Source organism: Tasmannia lanceolata, unplaced genomic scaffold (genome assembly GCF_043159265.1).
Source record: "Tasmannia lanceolata isolate RefF3 unplaced genomic scaffold, GAP_Taslan_0.1 ptg000002l, whole genome shotgun sequence".
Taxonomy (NCBI): Eukaryota; Viridiplantae; Streptophyta; class Magnoliopsida; order Canellales; family Winteraceae; genus Tasmannia; species Tasmannia lanceolata.
The window spans coordinates 21041157-21060944 of NW_027518679.1; the positions used below are offsets into that span (position 1 = coordinate 21041157).

General features: G+C 36.9%; 1 protein-coding gene and 1 pseudogene across 1 annotated transcript in view; one reads left to right on the forward strand and one right to left on the reverse strand.

Annotated features, from left to right (window-relative positions):
• ATCHR12 (SNF2/Brahma-type chromatin-remodeling protein CHR12) overlaps nucleotides 1-19788 on the reverse strand; it is a 59787-nt gene that overhangs the window by 15969 nt on the left and 24030 nt on the right. The window contains exons 3-8 of the mRNA XM_077390874.1: nucleotides 19073-19137; nucleotides 13535-13720; nucleotides 13256-13405; nucleotides 12345-12749; nucleotides 11155-11414; nucleotides 10844-11059 (exon numbers count right to left, since the gene is read on the reverse strand). Coding sequence (XP_077246989.1) covers nucleotides 10844-11059; nucleotides 11155-11414; nucleotides 12345-12749; nucleotides 13256-13405; nucleotides 13535-13720; nucleotides 19073-19137 — 1282 coding nt within the window. The remainder of the gene's footprint in view (nucleotides 1-10843; nucleotides 11060-11154; nucleotides 11415-12344; nucleotides 12750-13255; nucleotides 13406-13534; nucleotides 13721-19072; nucleotides 19138-19788) is intronic.
• LOC143881826 (uncharacterized) lies at nucleotides 4710-6082 on the forward strand (annotated as a pseudogene).

A 19788-nucleotide genomic window follows, 5' to 3' on the forward strand; every position in this document is an offset into this window, starting at 1 on the left:
GATGATCCAACGGTGAAATCTTAACCCAATCCAACCGTTGGATCCCACATATTCTAACATGCCCCCTCAAACGTATATGGATTGAAAATCGATATACGTTTGAAAATAATGAAAAAATTCCCAATACAATAGAATTCCCCAAATTACAAATGTAATCAAAATCGACCGATTTTATGCACACTTCCAGAAATCGATGACGAAATCCTTTGATGAAGACTGATGTTGCTGCCAATGATCATTGACGATGGTTGCCGAAGAAGATGTCGCTTGACTTTTTGTCACGAAGAGGGCTTAAAAAAGCCAATAGATCATAGCCTCAATAGGGCTAGATAATACTCAAGCCTTGATGGGTGAGTAAATATGGGTCACTATGGACCAATGCCGGAATGGGCAAGAATTGGGTCACAATGGACCACTGCCGGAATGGGCAAAAAATGAGCCTCGTGAGAGAGAAAGGGCCACAATGGGCAAGAAATAATGGGTCAGCAAATACCGATCCTCTTGGAATTTGACTCTCAGGCACGAACCTCAAATAATCGAGGCCCCTCAACTGAGTAGAGAAATCAATTTCAGGCACGCACCTCAAAGAGGTACCTCAATTGAAATAAGACAAAGAAAAGAGATGGAAAAGAAAAAAAGAAGAAGCGACAACAAACGACTACTTTAATGATGGCAACAACACTTAACTTTGAGAAAGTCAAGAAAAGGAGTGTGCACATATCAAATATGATGGTGTGATTATCAATTTTGGGGTATGCCACGTAAGATGAGGTGTGAGGCATTTTGAAGGAATTGTAAAAATGCAGTTGAGAATATCTGAGAAATTAGAAAGAGAGGCTGCCACCATCAATTTTGGTAGTGGAGTTAAGGACAAAAAGAAGGTATGTCGATCCAAGATGAAGGGTACTGTTAGGCATACTAATTCCCTTGATGTCATACTAATTCAAAGACAGGAAGATGCCATGTTTGCAAGAAAATGAGGAGCTTTTAAAATGCAAAGAAAAGTGAAAAGTTTTGGAGATAGAAGTGGGTGCTGGAAGCAAAGTTATCCCTTATTTTTGTGAAAGACAATGGAAGGGTGTTTTGAGAAAAATGGTGGGATCTTATTTCTCACACTCTTTTAATGCCTTTTCCAAAGCCAAAAACAATCAAAACGTATCTCTGTTGGCATTAAATGCCTTCTTTCAAGATGGCATCCCTTTGCAGAAGCCCTCTTAATCACTCTCCCAAAAAGGTGGCCTTCTTTCCTAACTCCATTTTCATCTTCCAACAATGGCCAGAAGCCATGGTACACTCAGAAATAGACTCCAAGCGGGCAGCCCGCGGGAGCTTGGAAGCGACAGAAACTTTGGCCGGAGGAACGGCATCGTGATTAGCGGAAGAGGCAAATCCAGAACATGGTGTTGAGAGGTCCAACAACAAGGAGAGATTGTAGGGTTTCAAGTGAAATGAGAGGTCCGATCAACCCGCTCTGATACCATGAAGAATTTTAAGGATTTCACTAATTCTTGAATATCTTAGATAAATTACAAAGACAATTGATGGTGCTTATAAAGAGCACTTACATGATAAACATAGAAATAAATCAAGACAACTATGGAAAGAGATAACACTAGAATATTCTAATCTAACCTAATCTCTCTTGCTTGCCTCTTCTAATCCACTTGGCTAATGTATCTAGTTGCTTCATTTAGCCAACTTACCCAATCTACCTCCAAGATGATCCAACGGTGAAATCTTAACCCAATCCAACCGTTGGATCCCACATATTCTAACAAAAATAAATAATTTTCTAGCATTTCCTGAAGTTTTCTATTGATATAAGTTGCTCCATTGTGACTTGGTGGTCACAGGTTCAAGTCACGGAAGCAGCCTCTCTGCAAAGCAGGGATAAGGCTGCTTACATCTAGCCCTCCCCAGACCCCGCAATGGCGGGAGCCTTGTGCACTGGGCCGCCCTTCCTGAAGTTTCGTCACAAATTTCCATCATTAGCATATGTTTCTATATGTTTTCATGATTTTGAAGACTATTCACTGAAATTTCAAACTAAAACCGATGTGATTTCAGTGTTGGCCCTTAGTTCCATGGAAGAGGAAAGGAAAAATTCTATGGAATATGTCCTTCTTAGCTACATTATGGGTCTTGTGGAAAGAGAGGAATGAAAGAGTTTTTTACGGAGTCGCAAAAAGTCACTACTTCTTATATGTCAAAATAGTGGCTCTAACTATCTCTTGGGCGAGAACTCTTCCCCCTTTCAAATTTATATCTTCATATGACCTTTGGTATGGATGGATGGAGATCTGTAATGGTGAGGAAAGTAGACAAAAAATGTTGTCGAAGTGGGAAGTCTTGTGGAAAGAGAGGAATGCAAGAGTTTTTGACAGAGTCGCAAAAAGTCACTACTTCTTGTATGTCAAATTAGTGGTTCTAACTACCTCTTGGGCGAGAACTCTTCCCCCTTTCAAATTTGTATCTTCATATGACCTTTGGTATGGATGGATGGAGATCTGTAATTGTGAGGAAAGTAGGCAAAAAGTGTTGACGAAGCGCGCTTCCTAAGGGCCTGTTTGGATTGCAAGAAAAGTTAGGAAAAGTTTGAAAAAGAAAAAACTTTTCAGGACTTCTTGATTTTCTTGTGTTTTGATTGCCATGAGAGAGATTTTCTACCTGAAAAAAATTTCTAACATGAGAAAAATATGGAACTTTTCCATCCAAAATTTTCCATTTTAAAACCTGTTATTTTATTTTCTAACCCAAGCAAAAGGCATCAGCCGAGGGTTTTAAAGCTTCAAAAGACATTTTATCTCTTTCATTCTCTCCACTCGCCTCTCTCTTCCGTGGCTCAGAGCTAGGGTTTTCGCCGCCGATCATTCTCCGGCGATCTCTGCAACCTTCGTCCGGTCATTCTCTGGTGAGATTCCTAATTATAAAGCTCTTCTTCTCCTTATTCTTCGAATAGCTCAAATCAAAGTATTTCTATCCCATAGTCTAGGTTTTTCATATTTTCTAGGGTTTCTATTAGCCTGGATCTCTACGTTTTTTGGATCATTTTTCGGTTTTTTTTTGCTCAAATCTCTATTGAAGGTATAGTTAGGGTTTCAGATGATGATTTTCTAGGGCTTTTTTTGCACGTAATGTTTCTCTTAGCTATTCATCAGATCTCTATGTTTTTGGATCATTTTTTGTTTGGTTGAGTTAAAAGGGGGATTTGTTTTTGTGAGAGTTTGTGATTAGGGTTTTGGATAAGAGAGAGGTTTGTGCATTTTATTAGTATTTTTCTTGTTTTGCTTTTTTCGTTGACTTGAATTGCTACAGTTGGGAATCTTTGTTCTTACTATCTGGTCTTTAAGAGGTTTTTGAATTCTTGCTTGAGATAATTTTGGGGGTATTTTTCTTTCTTTTTTTGATGAGTTAGTGATACATTGGGCTTATTAGGTTTGGTTCCTTATTGGATGCTCATCTATTCGATAGATGAACTGGTCTTTAAAAATGAAATTGTACTCCTTATAGCATGATACATGGAAATGAAAAGATTAAGTTTTTGAAAGGATGATTGAAAAGAATGAGGAAAAAGATCTAGAGACCCTCCAATTGTCTCTCTTTTCTCTTCTTTTTTTGTTCTGATCATTTGGGAGAGAATAGAGGAAGTGAGCAATCTAGAAGGTAATGCTGATCTCAAAATTTGATACATTAATTCTTTTAATTTACTTTTGTTGATCTGGAATGTGAATTGTTCTTGTAGGGGAGATTACATTTGGGTTTTTGTTTTTTTGGATCTGGTCTTTTAGTTTTGTTTTTTGTGTTCTCTCTTGATATGAAATTATTTTTTCAGGAATTTGGGTGGGTACAAATTGTGTTCTTTGATTTGTTATGATCTGAATTGTGACTTTCATATATGGATCAGATCTGTTCACAAATGGCTTGATCTTTGCAGTTCTCTTTGTTTTTTTTTGGGATCTGATGTCTGTGTCTATTTTCTCTACTTAATGATGCTTTAGTTCTATTATCTCAGGCCATTTTCTCTTGTCAATAAACATAAAAAGAAATGAATAAATGAAAATATTGAATTTTTTTTTGGAGAATTTGGTGAAAATCTGGACCTGCATATGTTTCTGGTAGACTTGACATAGCCTCATATCTAAACTAGATTGTTTGTTAGATGCTTATGATATATTTCAGATCTAGATGTACAAACAGCCAAATTGCAACTTGTGTCTTTTATAGATTTGGGTTTACGCATAAACTGCAAATTGAAAAGGCCTAATTGTAATTTGGGTATTCGTGGAAATGTTCCCATGGTGTTCCAATTTATTTTTGTTCTCAACTTCTGCTAATTTCAAAGCCAAGTGATGCAGGGACATCACTTGAAATAATATCAAGTATGTCTTCTTTCGCTAGTGATAAGGCTTTGAAAGATCTTAGCTGCATATGCTTTAAATGATTTGTGAAAGTTGTTTTTTTACAGACTTTTAATGTGCCTATCATATGGGCTTTAGGATCTGATTTTTTTTTCGTTTTGTGAACTATTGGACACAATCGTATGCTTTTGGTGATATTTTTGCTTTCTTGGGACGGAACAAGATGAGACTACATGGATAGTGATGATTTTGGCTTTTTCTTGGGATTATTAGTTATTTTACAAGATATTCTTCATTTGATCTTATGAGCTTTCTACTGTATTGTTTGTACTCGAAGGTGATTTGTTGAATATGGATAGTGCGATTACAACCGATAAACAAATCACAGTAATTTGTGCAATTATTGGTGCATTGTTCAGTTGGCGACATCAGTTAGTTCAAGTTGAGAGAGTACGTTTCTGTAATTCAAGAGTTCGAGCTTATGAATATTATAAACATATTATCCTCCAAAGTAACAGAGATTGTCATAATCAATTATGAATGGGACATGTTGCTTTCTTTCGTCTATGTGACATCCTACAACAGAAAGGGAAGATAAGTGATACTCGAAAGATGATTCTCAAGGAACAAGTAGTCATGTTTTTACACACTATTGGTCACAATCTGACGAATCAAAAAGTTTCACACAACTTTTGTCATTCAAATGAGCATGTTAGTCGTCACTTCCATCGAGTCTTAAATGCAATTGTATCACTCTATTCAGATTTTGTGAAACTTCCGGGTCTTGACACACTCCAGAAATTAGTGGAAATGAAAGATTTAAGAACTACTTTAAGGTAACCACAACTCCTACCTATGCTATTATTAAAATTTATCAGACTATTTTATATTAATATTGATTTTCTGATGAAAAACTATAGGATTGTATTGGCGCCATAGATGGGACATATATCCCTGCAAAAGTTAGTTTCAATAAGAAAGCTGCATACCGTAATAGAAAGGGATTCATCTCACAGAATGTTATGGCTGCTTGTTCATTCGATCAGATGTTTCAGTATGTTTTAGCCGGTTGGGAAGGATCTGCGGCAGATGCTCGAGTACTACATTCAGCACTCACAAGAGAGGACAAACTTATAGTCCCTACAGGTATATGATATGTGTGTGTGTGTCTCATATGTATTTTATATCTAATTTTATATTTTGCTACATAATGACATTCAATCTTTGTTGGTGTAGGGAAATATTATCTTGTCGATGCGGGCTATGCAAATATGCCTGGATTTCTTGCTCCTTATAGAGGTATTCGTTACCACTTGAAGGACTATAGGACTGGAGGTCCCATTAGGAAAAAAGAAGAGTTGTTCAACTATCTACACTCATCTTTGCAGAATGTCATCGAACAGGCATTTGGGACTTTGAAAATGTGTTTTGCTATATTAAGGACCGCATCAGGCGACTCATATGCCACACAAGTGAAGATAGTTATAGCATGGTGTGTTCTTCATAATTTTATCAAGACCATGGGTGGCTATGATCCTATCGAAAATAGTACTATTGAATTAAATAATGATGAAGCAGAGGAGGAGGAGGTGGAGGAAGAAGACATCACTAGTCGGAGCCGAACCGGTTCTTCAAGATCGAGAAGGGAAGAAAGAGTTAGGTGGTCACGGTATCGGGATACCATTGCTGAAAGAATGTGGGCTGATTATAATAGACGGTTATAGTTCTCCTTGTGATGCAATAGACTATATTTTTTGAGTTCCAAGAAGTATTCCTTACGATGCACTAGATTGTGGCATTGGTTTGAATGTAAAAGGAAATCAATTTTCAAGTAGAGGCATCTATAGTTATGTTTTTTTCTTATGAACTTGTATGAGTGGAGGCTACATGCACTCTTTTTTTTCTCCTAGTTGTATGTCTGCGTGGCTTATGGCTTATGAAAACCCATTTCTCTAGTAGTATGTTGTTTACTTTGAACATTCTAGCTCTATAAATTATAACTCATTTCTAGTTACATTATGCAACTTTTTTGTTGGTTTAAATGAGTGTATCTAATTTATTTGATGTTAGTTGTTTAGTTTTATGTTATTTATGGTTGATCTTCATTCTTTTATCTATCAGAAATGGCTGGCGAAGGTTCTAACGTTCAGAAAAAAAGTTTTACATGGTCAACTGACATGGACGCTAACCTATGCGAAGCACTAGTTCGTCAAGTGCAGCTAGGAAAAAGAGGAGACAACGCCTCTTTTAGACCCGAGGTATGGAATTTGGTGGTTCAAGAGTTGAACAACTCTTGCAATAGGAATGACATCAAGGTTGAATACTGCAAGAATCGACTAAAAACCTTGAAAAACACTACGGTATCATCAAAGAATTACTGCAGCTTAGCGGATCTGGTTGGGATGATGTGTGTAAGATGGTTACAGCCGACAAACACGTATGGGATGACTATCTTAAGGTACAATACTGTTTTTTAAAAGTCATAGATGTGCTAGTTATAATTTGTATAAATTAATGGAATTAAATTTAATATAACTTCGTTTATACTTTATAGTTTGTGAATGAGATCATCATAGATTATCACTCTGCTCTTCCATTCACCTCTGTACTGTACAGCACAAGGAGATTTTATATGGAGTGTGCGCCTGAAGTTCAGCATTTTTCAAAAAAAAATTAATATAACTTCATTTATTTGGAGGCTCATCCCGAAGCAAAATTCTACAGGAAGAATAGTGTGCCAAACTTCGACGAGTTAATTATTATTATTGGCGATGATTTAGCTGATGGTCGTGGATCCAAAACTGGCACAGAGGTGAATGCTGATGATAGGGTCCAAAACATAGAGGACCTTAGTATAAATAATGAAACAACTCATGAAGATGATGATGGTCTAGGAGTAGAGGGTAGCATGGACGACTCATTTATGGGTAATAGTTCTTCGGTTGGACTGAGGAGATTGCTATCTACAACATTAGACCCATCCACACAAGCTAAAAAGAAAAGAAAGAACACTAGTGAATACATCGCTGAAACAATAACTGAATTGACAAATGCTGTCAGAGAACTAGGAACTCATAAGGAGCGGCTTGTGAAAAGGGTACTTGAGGAGGTTAGAAAAATTCCCAATGTTGATGCATCATTCCGAAATAGAGCTCGACAAGTCTTAATGGCGGATGAGGATACAGCAATGTGGTTTCTGAACCTCCCAGATGATGAAGAGAGTTAGATTTTGTGAAGTGCTTACTTGATGCTTGAGGGGCAAGGATACCCCCTCATCTTCTACATTAGTCTTTTTTTGTTTGGACTTATAGTAGTTTACTTTTGGAAGTGTAGCATTTTAGTTTTGATGCTTGGATGTTCTTAGCATTTCTATACTTTTGGACATGTAGCATATCTATACTGACTTCCTTTGGTTTGAAGTTTCCAACAATTTGACTTCTTAAGCTGTTGTGGTTTATAATTAGATTTTAAATTCTGTTTTGATATGGGTACTCGGTTTGTTTTGATATTAGAAAAAGGAAGGAAACACATCAAAGTGAATTATAGACTTTTTGGGGTTTTATCTGCAGTTTAGGTGGATGAGCTAGACAGTTTGTTTTATCTCAAGATGGTCTTAGGTCTTAATTGTGGATTGATTGCCATTGTGCAGGTGGTTATATGGTTGGAATATCTATGCATTTATTACTGTGAATTAGCCTTATCAGGTTATTCAAAGTGCCCCAATCATGGCTTTGAACTACAATCAAACAGTTGGTTTTTTACTCCCAAGTGGGTCTCAGTAAAGATCATATTTGTATATTGGGATTTGCTAGGGTCCATTGCATAAGGCATTTTGCAGCTGGTCTGTTGCATGTCAGACCAGCCACATCATGAATGGAGACAAAAGTTGTTGTCTCCATTCACGAGGTGGGCATGCCAGACCAGCCACGAAATGCCTTTTACGATGGACGCTAGCAATTCCCTTGTATATTTTTGTATATTTGCCATTGAGCAGGTGGATTACCAATATTCAGATATTGGGTGTCGAGGGATGGGGATCATATTTGTATATTTGTAAATATCTTAGGCGATATTTGTATATTTGTAAAGATCTTAGGCGTAGAGGGGTGGGCATGTTTGGATTGCAAGGAAATGGGGTTGAGCCACCATTTCTGCACATCTTTGGGCTTGCTGTAGCCGTTTTAATCATTGGCGGGACCATATTAGGTGGGCCCATAACAAAAAAATATTTTCTTTTTAAAAAAATTAACCAAACACAAAAAAAGTTTTTTTTGAAAAATATTTTCCTTTTCAATCTTGGTAATCCAAACAGTTGAAAAGTAATTTTTAGAATTGTTTGGAAAACCATGGAAAGGAAAAAAAAATCTCAAGAAATTTCTCTCATAAATGTTTTTCTTGCAATCCAAACAGGCCCTAAAGCTTAACTTTGATGGTTCTAATCTTGGTAATCCCAGTCCTTCTGGGATTGGGGGGGGTACTCCGAGATGATTCGGGTGCGGTTGTTTGGGCCTTTGCCGGGCCAATTGGTGTTGCGGATGCTACGGAGGCAGAAATGCGAGCTCTTCATCAAGGCATAATTTTGTTGGCCCGGGAGATGTTTGAAAACTTAATAGTTGAAGGAGATTCCCTCAATGTCATTCGTTGGTTGATGGGAAGTTCATCGCGTCCATGGAGATTTGACAGATTTTTCGATGAAATTTCGGACGGCATTGGATCTTCTCTTCCTGTCTTCCGTCATGTTCGGAGATCGGTTAATGATAGCGACGATAGACTTGCGCGGGAGGGAGTATCTAAGGAAGCTCTATCCCTCTTTGATGATCTTCCTCCTTAATGTACCCTTTCTCTTTCGATGTTCTTTTCTATATTGTATCCTGCCTCTTGGCTAACAGTATTGTTTGTATTTGACCATCTCGGTCGGCTCTTTCATTAATATAAGCTGCTACTATTCAAAAAAAAAAAACCAACGTGTTTTCAAGTTTCGGCAGAAATAATGTAATGAATAGACTTGCATTTTTTTGGTTTGCTTGTGCATTCCTTTTAGAACGGAAATGGAAACATTTTCGTCATTTTGTGTTGATTTCAATGAAAATTTAAAATAGTGGACCAGACATCACCTATGTGGTGAATCGGGTATGTTAGTATATGCATAATCTGAGGAAAGAACACTCACAAGTTGCAAAAGAATCATGAGGTAAGGAACTTCGAATCATGGTCTTTTATATTGTTCAAGTCAGAGGAATGAAGTAAAATTGGCAGGATTGCAAGATCCAGCGAGCAAGCAGAATATAGAGCCATGGATTTTGTTACTTCGGACTTGATTTGGACATGAAACTATTCCAAGAGGTACGTATGCTTTCAAAGGGGCTTGTCAAGTTATATTTGACAGTCAAACTGCAATTAAATTATCACAAATCCAATTTTTCATGCCAAAACAAAACATATAGAGATTGACTTTTATTTCTTCAGAGAAAGAGTCCAAAGTGGTGAAAGCTCTTCTTTTTCTCCCAAGCATGGACCCAGTAGCAGATATCTTCACTAAAAGCCTCACAAGTGATCATCACTTTCATTTGTCTAGCAACCTATACATGTTAAGAGATAGATCATCTAGGAGAGGGGGGGGGGAGGGGGGGGGGGGGTGTTAGAAATAACACTTAGATATTATGATGTATCTATCATTAATGGCAATTATATAGTTAGTTGTGTTTTTGTCGTTATACAAGTGATGAGTAAAGTTATAATCATCAGAATACTGCAACCAATCTCTCTCTCTCTCTCTCTCTCTCTCTCTCTCTCTCTCTCTCTCTCAACTTATAGCAGAATTAACAGTGTAAACATATTTAGTAACAATGTAAATAAATTATTACTCTTTATAAAATATGTCTGTGTATAAACTTATAAATAATAACGCAAACAAATATGAAAAAAATGTATGTTATAGTTATTTGGCGACCCCTTAACTGCCTAGGGGAGTTGGTCCACTGACCTATTTTAGCTGTTTTAACCACATTACTTGCAAACAAAATCAATACAATAAAAAAGAAAAGACACATTATCATAATTCGTATAGAAGATTATAAAGAAGATAATTAGGTTACGCAGCCAAATTTGATCTTATCAAATGGATCCACGACACCACTAAAATAATGCATGGCTAATAGGGGCTTGTAAAGTTACATTTGACAATCAAAGTGAAATAACACTTTCATTTGTCTATGCCGCCATTTTTTCGCCCATCAAAAAAAGGTGAAAGGCAATGAAACAAACATTAGACAACCCACGCACAAATGTCTTCTTAGCAAAGGAGATGATCAACGAGTAGAAAAGATGACATGGATGTAAATACCATTCAAAGGGCCATTAGAAAAAAATATTTACCAAATCCTACAGAATATGTGGAGAAAGAATATTTCAAAACTAATCAATGGAACATACAGCATCAGAAAATGTGACTACACTATCAAAGAGATAATCGGCAAGTAGCATACCTCTCAATTGCTTTTGCAAGAGCACATTCACTGTTTTTCAATCGATGCCCTTCATCAACAATCATGTACTGCCAATGAATTTTCTTTAGAAATGCTTTGTCTCGCATGATAAGATCATAGTGGGTGATTATCACATTAAATTTCCCCTCTCCATAATAGTCTTCCCTCATCACTTTTCTTTCCTCTAAACGCCCATCATATAGAATGGCCACAATACTAGACCAAAATGAACATTAAAAGTGAATTGGGAACATGATAAAGATGATAAGTATAAAAAAATTTGCATATTTTAAAAGAAATACCCAGCATACCTAGGAGCCCAAGTTGAGAATTCATGAACCCAATTTGGCAATACAGCTTTCGGAGCAACAATCAAGTGGGGACCACTTACGCCCTTATTCTCCATTAGATATGCAATCAATGCTATTGTTTGAATGGTCTTCCCTAACCCCATCTCATCAGCCAAAATGCCATTCAGATTGTTGTTGAACAAAGAAAGCATCCACTGGAGTCCTTCCAACTGGTAAGGCCTCAATTCTCCACCTTGGAGCATGGCTGGTTGCTCAGTCACCTATTGAATTCAGAATTCATTTAAGATTCCATATACTAGTGTAAATTCAGTTACTGAAATACTACAGATCGTAATAGATCTGGAAACAGAACAAATGCAGGTGGACCTAGATCGCCCAAAATTCACGTGTCAAAAAAAGGAACATTTGGGTTTTGATGAATGATTTGGTAGCAATGTTAAAGAAAGCTTTGTGTTTGCAACATAAATCAAACAAATAATTCTGCTAAGTGCCTGCATCAATGCTGCAATTCCGATATGAAACAAAAGAAAAGGTGATGTATTTATGTTACTAGTATTAATTTTGTGAGATAACAAAAGCATTCCCCATATGTCACGTAACAAAAGCTGATTCCAAATGACCCTGGTCACATATAGCTAGGCATAAGCAGATGCAGCTGACGCCAAACACATCAAGCTTGGCAGAAGCAGCAGCCGAATGTCCTAGCTAGATGCAAACAGATTTTGAGCTCAGCATATTGCCAGAGATTGAAAAATGATGAAAATTTATTCCATTTCAAGTCCACAATGGACAACAGAAACACAATATTCACCCGCAGAAAATGTCATGTCGTGAAAAAAACATTAAAGAAATGCGGAGTTTACAAAGTGCTGTAACGTAATTCAGTATCTTTTGATAACTCTTAACCAAGATACGGTTATAGAAATAAAGATCTTGATTAGATACCCCTCATGACCTCATCCAGTCATTGCAGAGAGCCAAGTTTCTCACCTAAGAGAAGATGCCATATGAATAAGTGAGAACTTAAAAGCTTAACCAAATGTGGAGTTTACTAACAAAATCCAGTATCTCCAAGCAAGCATGCTTAACTCTAAATTGATATACACTAAAAGTAAGAGTAATTCATACTCCAACAACAAAGTGAAGGCCAAGAAAATAAAGGCAGCATATTTTGAGGCTCTGATCTTTACCTTTTCCTGAATTGAATGAATAGCAGAGTTATATTGTCGCTGGCCTTCAAGTAAATCACTAGCCTTGACATGCTGATCAGAATTGATAGCATCCACATCCATATCTTCATCTGGAAGCAAATCCACAGGAGTTGTTTTATTAGAAAGCGATAATTGTGATGGATTTTCAGCTTTTGGGAATTTCAAAGTCTCAATGCCATCAGTGTGCTGTGCATCTTTTTGCCTCTGCACAGCTGCTCCAAGACCAACAAGAAGGTCATTGGTTTTCTGAAGAAGCATAGTTAAACGTTCATTCTTGCTCTCTTCAACCATCCGCATGTATGCTTCTTGATCATCGGCTTTCAATGCTTGGAACCTCAGCTTTTCAGCCCGTGTAGCGCGTTGCCTTTGTCTTGCATGCCAAGCCTGTAGGATATCAGAACTTTGATTAGAAACCCTTATATATGGGGAAAGACGAGAGTTTGTGATCATGGTTTTAAATTTCGGCCGAAATACCGAAATTTCGGATTTCGGCTAGGCCGACACCGAAAGTACATTAATTCAGTGTCGGCCGAAATTTCCGAAATTTTGGAATTTCAGAAATGTTGGCGTATGTAATTTTTTAAATTTCCTTCCCAAAATTTACATTTATATGCCAAAATTTCCGAAATTTCGGCAATTAACGAAAATTGTTTTTTTAACCGAATTTCGACCGAAATTTCAAACCTTGTTTGTGATCTGACTGAATAAAACACAACATCCACACCATGTCAAGTTATATTTAAATAGTCACTCACAACCATCACACGAATGAAAAAATTGAAGGACGAGATGTTTAAGATTTACAATTCAATTGATGACATAACCCAATAATGTTACAATTCAATTGATGACATAACCCAATAATGTGTACAAGGAAAAAGAAGTCACACCTGGATCCCATCATTCCTCTGTTTTCTGCGTTTCAAAGCAGCTTGTCCTTGCAATTGAAACTCACGTGCTGCATTAAGAATTTCTGCAAAAAATTTCCTCTTTCTGGTTTCCATGCGGTTCTTTTCCTCGTCTTCTAACCTTGACAGCCTCTGCAACAAGAAGATTCTTAACATCAGAAACAGAGCAAAAGTAAACAAAGAATGGGCTAATAAGATTCAATATGTGAATTTTTGGAATAATTCAGAATAAAAAAACCTATTGAAAATGTTACTAAAAACCTCTGCGTCCCTTTTCTTGCGCTGCCAATCATCGGGTCCCGCGAAATAATCCCCCAAACCATACAGCATTAAGGGCAGCCGCATCATTCCCCAGTCAAAAAGTTGTCTATCAGGATATGCACATTTCTCACGAAGCCAATATTCTGAACTCACATCAGAGCGCACCTTCCTTTGTAATCCTGCTAGCTGGTACAAAAAATATTGTTGCTTACAAGGACAGATCAATACAAAGGACAACATATGACAGGATAGGAAAGAATTGCTTATTTCAACAACAAAAAATCTAGATAAAAATTTGAGAAATAAAATTATAAAAAGTCTCAAACAGAAGTGATAAATAAAAATAAAGTTACGTAAAATAGAGAAATCCACCCCAATGGTATGTCCTTTTTAGCCTGTGATTTAGATGATGAAGGAAAACATGCCATAATTTTAGTAATCACCACAAGAGAAAATTAAAGCAAAAGACAAAAACATGGACATCACAGTTGCTGCTCCAAAATTACGATCAGCAGAAATTCTGAAAATTTACTGATAGTTTCTCAAAAAATTAAAAAAATTATATTTCTTTCAAATTAACACATTAAACCTCAATAAATTCTAATCATTGATCAAATTATATCAAATAACACCAGAGATCCTCCCATCACCTTCGTCGATTTCTCTGGACCATCAATCAAATAGCCTTTCACATTCCTCTAATCTAACAAACCCAAATCTGAAAGCAAACAATGAATCATGTTCCCGGAATTGCAACAGCAATCACGTGAAGAAAGGCCATGCATCAATCGGCGAAATCAACAATAGAGTAACTTCCTTTCCGCTCCAGAGGAGGGGAAAGGAGTATCTGCCACACGAAAGAAACCAAGGTGGCGATCCATCCAGATCGCCAGAGCATCAGAAGCTTTTGGTTCATCGGCCAATCTCTATAGGGGCTCGAAGAAAATGAGCATTGCCCTCTGTGTGTGTGTGTGTGTGTGTGTGTGTGTGTGTGTGAGAGAGAGAGAGAGAGAGAGAGAGAGAGAGAGAGAGAGAGAGATGGTGAATCCCCAGGATTTGCCTAAAAATCTCTGATTTTGTGGTCTTTTGCAGGGAAGCAACAGGAAAACCAAATCACCTGACCATTGTCTGACATACCAGGTAATCTTCCTGCGTTGCAGTCTTTGTTTGGCATCTAAATGATGCATTTTGCTGACATGGTTTTAAAACCCATGCAAATCCCTAGAACAGCCAAGATATAGGGCATCCAAACAGAGACTTAGGGTTCTGACATCAATATCAGAAATCATTTGAAGAGGAACACAAAATGAAGTACAGTTGCTTTCAGAATTTGGAGCGGTGAAAGTTTTTCCAAGAGATGAAAAACAAGGAAAACACTCATGAAACAGTTTTCTTGTCTTTGGACAGTAACAGATGTACCCAATTGGGAACTAGAATAACCATGGAATGTACATTTAATACTTAGAACTCCTAATCTATATGTACCATTGCCAAGAGCAAAGAAAACCCATCCAAACACTAGACAGAAAATTGTAAACAATGGATCGTGATGTTTAATAACTTAGAAGAGATAGAGCATTAAAAACATGGGATACAGTTAGGAGAACTGCATCTCAGTATATTTTGGGACATTCATTCATAGAAGGAGCGATCTAGTGACCTTAAGTAGATGACCAATAAATAATTCTAGAGGACATTTGAAGTACACTCACTCCCAATATGATATTGCTCTTGAACTGATTTTGAATTATTTTGTGAAAGATCTTAAAGATGTTAGACTCTTCATCTCAAGTTTTTATAAAATAAACCCAAGCAGCTCAATATTATCAATATTCCAACACAGAAACAATCAGAGAGCACCCCACGCATCAGAGCGCATAACAATGTGAATGGTAATCAAATTTTTATAGCAACTAGGGTTGCATTCAGCAACAATTCTCCGTCATAATTCTTTCGTTTGTCTGGGTGGTGAATGAGGAAAACAAAAAACCGTGTTCGGCAAACATGATCCGCAGAGCGCGATTCTCCAAATCTCGTCAAAATAGCATGGGAGAATCAGTTTTCCACACGTTTTTTCAAAGATTGGCAGTGACTTCAGGCAATTTTAATTCTCCCTTTTTCGCTCGTTTATCTTGCAGTCACATCATCTACAATGTTTGGACAACTGACAAATCTCAAATTAAAAATATCTTTCACTATTTTTTATTTATTTTTGAATGGTATCAAATTCATCATATGATAAAAAGGAAGACCAAGGTGGTCCACCATAGAATACAACAAGCCAAAAACAGAGAAATAGAAAGATACATGAGAAAAGAAAATATCGAGGAAGAAAATCAAAGCTCTACAAACCTAATTTCTCTACTCCCTCCCTAGAAAACTTATCTGCCACACTGCTAGCGGATCTTCTAAAAATGGGCAGCCTAGTGCACGATGCTCCTGCCATTGCGGGGTCTGGGGAGGGCTACATGTACGCAGCCTTACAACTCCTTTGCAGAGAGGCTGTTTCCGTGACTCGAACCCGTGACCACCAGGTCACAATGGAGTAACCTTGCCGTTGCGCCAAGGCTCGCCCTCAAAATTTGAAAATAATAGACGACCCGTGCAGCCGGTCAAAAATCTCATCAAATAAGAAGGCAAATCTCCACGGAGGGGCAACCGATCAGCAAAGCCACTTGATAACATTATTAGCATCACCTTCCACAATTACCTGATTCAATTGAAGAGCATCCAAGTACTTTATACCTTGGCATACAGCTCTAACCTCCACTTCACTCGCATATGCTACCGCAATAGGACCAGAGAAGGCCCAAATAACACTTCCACTAGAGTCTCTAAGAATACCTGCAATACCAGCTGGGCCGGGATTCCCCAAGCTAGATCCATCAAAGTTAAGCTTAATGTCTGCCAATGTAATATTTTCAGAGGCTATGGCCTTCTTGCAGGAGTTGATCTGTTGTATAGCTTAAAACACCTTTGTACTGGGACATCTTGTCCCCTCGCTTATTTTTAATAATATTTCTGTTAACTTCCAAAAAAAAAAATTGAACAATCTGAGGGTGCTTTTCCACACTGAAACATATCCCCTTCCAACTCTCCCAAAGATCGAAAACAGAAACGAACCGAAAGGCGAGAAGGACTCGCACCAAAGCAATAGACAATGCAATCACCTTAATGAATAAAAAGTGCAAAACTTTAGCGGTGCCGTCAAAGACTCTGGAGTTCCTCTGTAACGACCCAGATTTGGGGCAAATTTTTAGACAATTTTTTTTTTTCCTTTTTCCAAAATCCCAAAATCCGAATCACTACCCCAAAGGGAAAGAAGCTGACTAACAACTATAAAATACTAATTATATTTCTTTTTGAAATTTATAAACTACCGACTACATCATGTCTAAAAAAACCTCCACTAATATAATTATAACCAACCCATGAAACTAAAACTCAGTGTCTGACAAATAAAGTAAAAACAACTACTGGATATGACGACATGCGTCATTCCAAAATCCTACGATTGCTCATCTGCATCCTAAGGTGTTGATTATGTGTGTTCATTTGCAAATGCTCCGACCTCTTCAGCTACAAAACCTGTAGGGAGGTAACTGAGTCAATAGCAAGATCCTTTACTGGCTCACACAATAAGAGTAAACAAAAATGAGTTTATATTATAATAACATCTCTTATGAACAATGAACCAACATTGGCAAGACAGTTAATTGATAGATATAATAACAAGAGTAACAATATGACTGCAAATAAAAGAAATATCACCATTCATGACACATGCAGAAATATAACACAAATCCTAGTCATTGTATATGTAAATATACGGCCAGCAAACTCCTAGTATACCAAAGTATACAGCCAAATCATCGTATGTAAATATATGTCAAGCAAACTCCTCGTATACCGAAGCTTATGGCCAAATCATCGTATATAAGTATACGACAAGCAAACTCCTCGTATACTGAAGTATATGGCCAAATCATCGTATAAGTATACGACAAGTAAACTCCTCGTATACCGAAGTATACGGCCAAATCATCGTACATAAATATACAGCAAGCAAATTCCTTGTATACTAAAGTATACGGCCAATAAATCCAATATCACAAGACAGTTATTTCCAACAGTTATTTTAGCAGTTCGAAATTATAGGCAATGGAAGACAAGAACATCATCATATGAAATAGAATTATAATATTAAAATCATTTTTGAAACCATTATTATATGAGTCAACAATCACTTGCCTTAGGATTTGAATGTGAAATGAGAGGGAATGCTCTATGTATCAATCGGAAAGCAAACTTGTACAGATTACATGGTTTGATCTTCGGATTGATTTTCGTCTTCGAGTAAGTGCGTGAAAATCCTATTTTTTGTATTTATTGTTCGAATTGGGTGTATTTGCTTTTCTTTGATCTTGATTTGGTCTAATTAGGGTTTCTAGTTATATTTTCTTGATTATTTGATTTTCTTTTAAATCAAGAACCTTGTTTTGATCTTTCTTTTTAAGATTTTATGCCCTAAGTACATATATATTATACTTTCTTTATGTAAAACACTATTAGGAGTGATCTAAAGTTTTAAGGGTGTTGAGAGAAAGAGGTGGAGAAGAATGAATGAGTTGGAGAGATCTCCCCCTCACTCATGTATTTATACTAAAGGAATATAGAGTAAAAAGTCAATTATGCCCTTAGGCATATTACATATTCTAACATTCCCGCTCAAGCTGGAATGTATATATCATACATTCCTAGCTTGTTACAAATATCACTCAATTTAGCCTTGCTTAATGGCTTTGTAAACATATCAGCTAGCTGGTCCACTGAAGGAGTAAACACAGTGCATATTTCTCCTTTCCGGATTATCTGACGAATAAAATGACAATCTACCTCAATGTGTTTCGTGCGCTCATGGGCAACAAGGAAGTCTGATCACCTATCACTGGAAGCTGGGGTTTGACTCTGCTCTAGTTTCGAGTTAAAGAGAAAAAAAAAAGAATAAGAGGGAGAACAATATACTAATGGAAAAGACTTAAAACTCAATTATCCTCCCTTCACACTAGTCTTTTATAAGATAATTCATTAACAAATTACAAAAGTAACTTACTGAAGACAATAGAATAAGTGGACAAAACAAATAAAAAGGCCATGTGACCCAAGATACAAGTAAAACAAAAAATAACTTCTCTCAGCATGATCATTCGAGCACTGATGTTCTCGCATTTTTCAATCAATAAGTGGATATTCTGCCCAAGGTTCAATTAGTATTGTCATACATAGCTTACAACAATCACTATCAAGGAAATAACCACGAGGAATTTTCACTTAACCAACTTATAAATTCAAATGAAATGGGAGTAACAGAAAAGCAAAGGAAATAGAATAGGTAAAAACAAAAGTTTAACTAACTAATAGCAAATCAGTGCTTCAGAAAGCTAGCAAGTTTTGATGCTTGATAATGACAAACATAGCCTTGTTATGCAAATGAACATATGATTAACTGAAATTTCAAAGTATTGACTATAATGTTACCTTTAGCCCATATAGCTCAAGCAAACACTTCATTTGTAAGTCCTCGCCTCTACTCGAAGGCAACTCTGATTCATTATTTAATTAATATCAGCTCTGGAAAAAAAAATGAGATAACAAGAGCTGGCAACATAATCAAGCTTCCTTTGGTAATATATAGCTTTAAGCTATCATGAAAAGAAAACACAAAGAAACAACTTTATTCTTCAAGTGTTGCAATTCGCTCTAGGGAAAGAATCAATGAACCAGGCATTAAAATGTGGTTGAAATATCAGAATGTAAGTAGAACTGGGCACTTTATAAACAAAAGGCAAAAACCACACCATCAATTAACCACACGGAACACACTAAGATCATATGTAAATGGCAGAGTTCTTCTTTTAATTGCACTATAAAATCAGAAGTAGAAATAAGAAGATTGCTCCACCTCCGTCGAACTAACTGACTGACTATATATATATATATATATAGAAAACAGTTTCTACACACAAGTTTAGATATGTTATCTACACACTAGCTTAAAATACAGTGGAGGGCATATTGTTTGGGTGATCCAAACCATTCATTTGATTGGCCCTCACATAGATAGGGTGTCCACAAAAAATCAGCTCCATAGGATCATCCCAACCATTCATTTGGATGGCCCCATCATGGATGAGGGGCCTACCAAAAATCAGCTCCATCGGATCACCAATGGGTGTCCATTTGTGGGGCCAAAA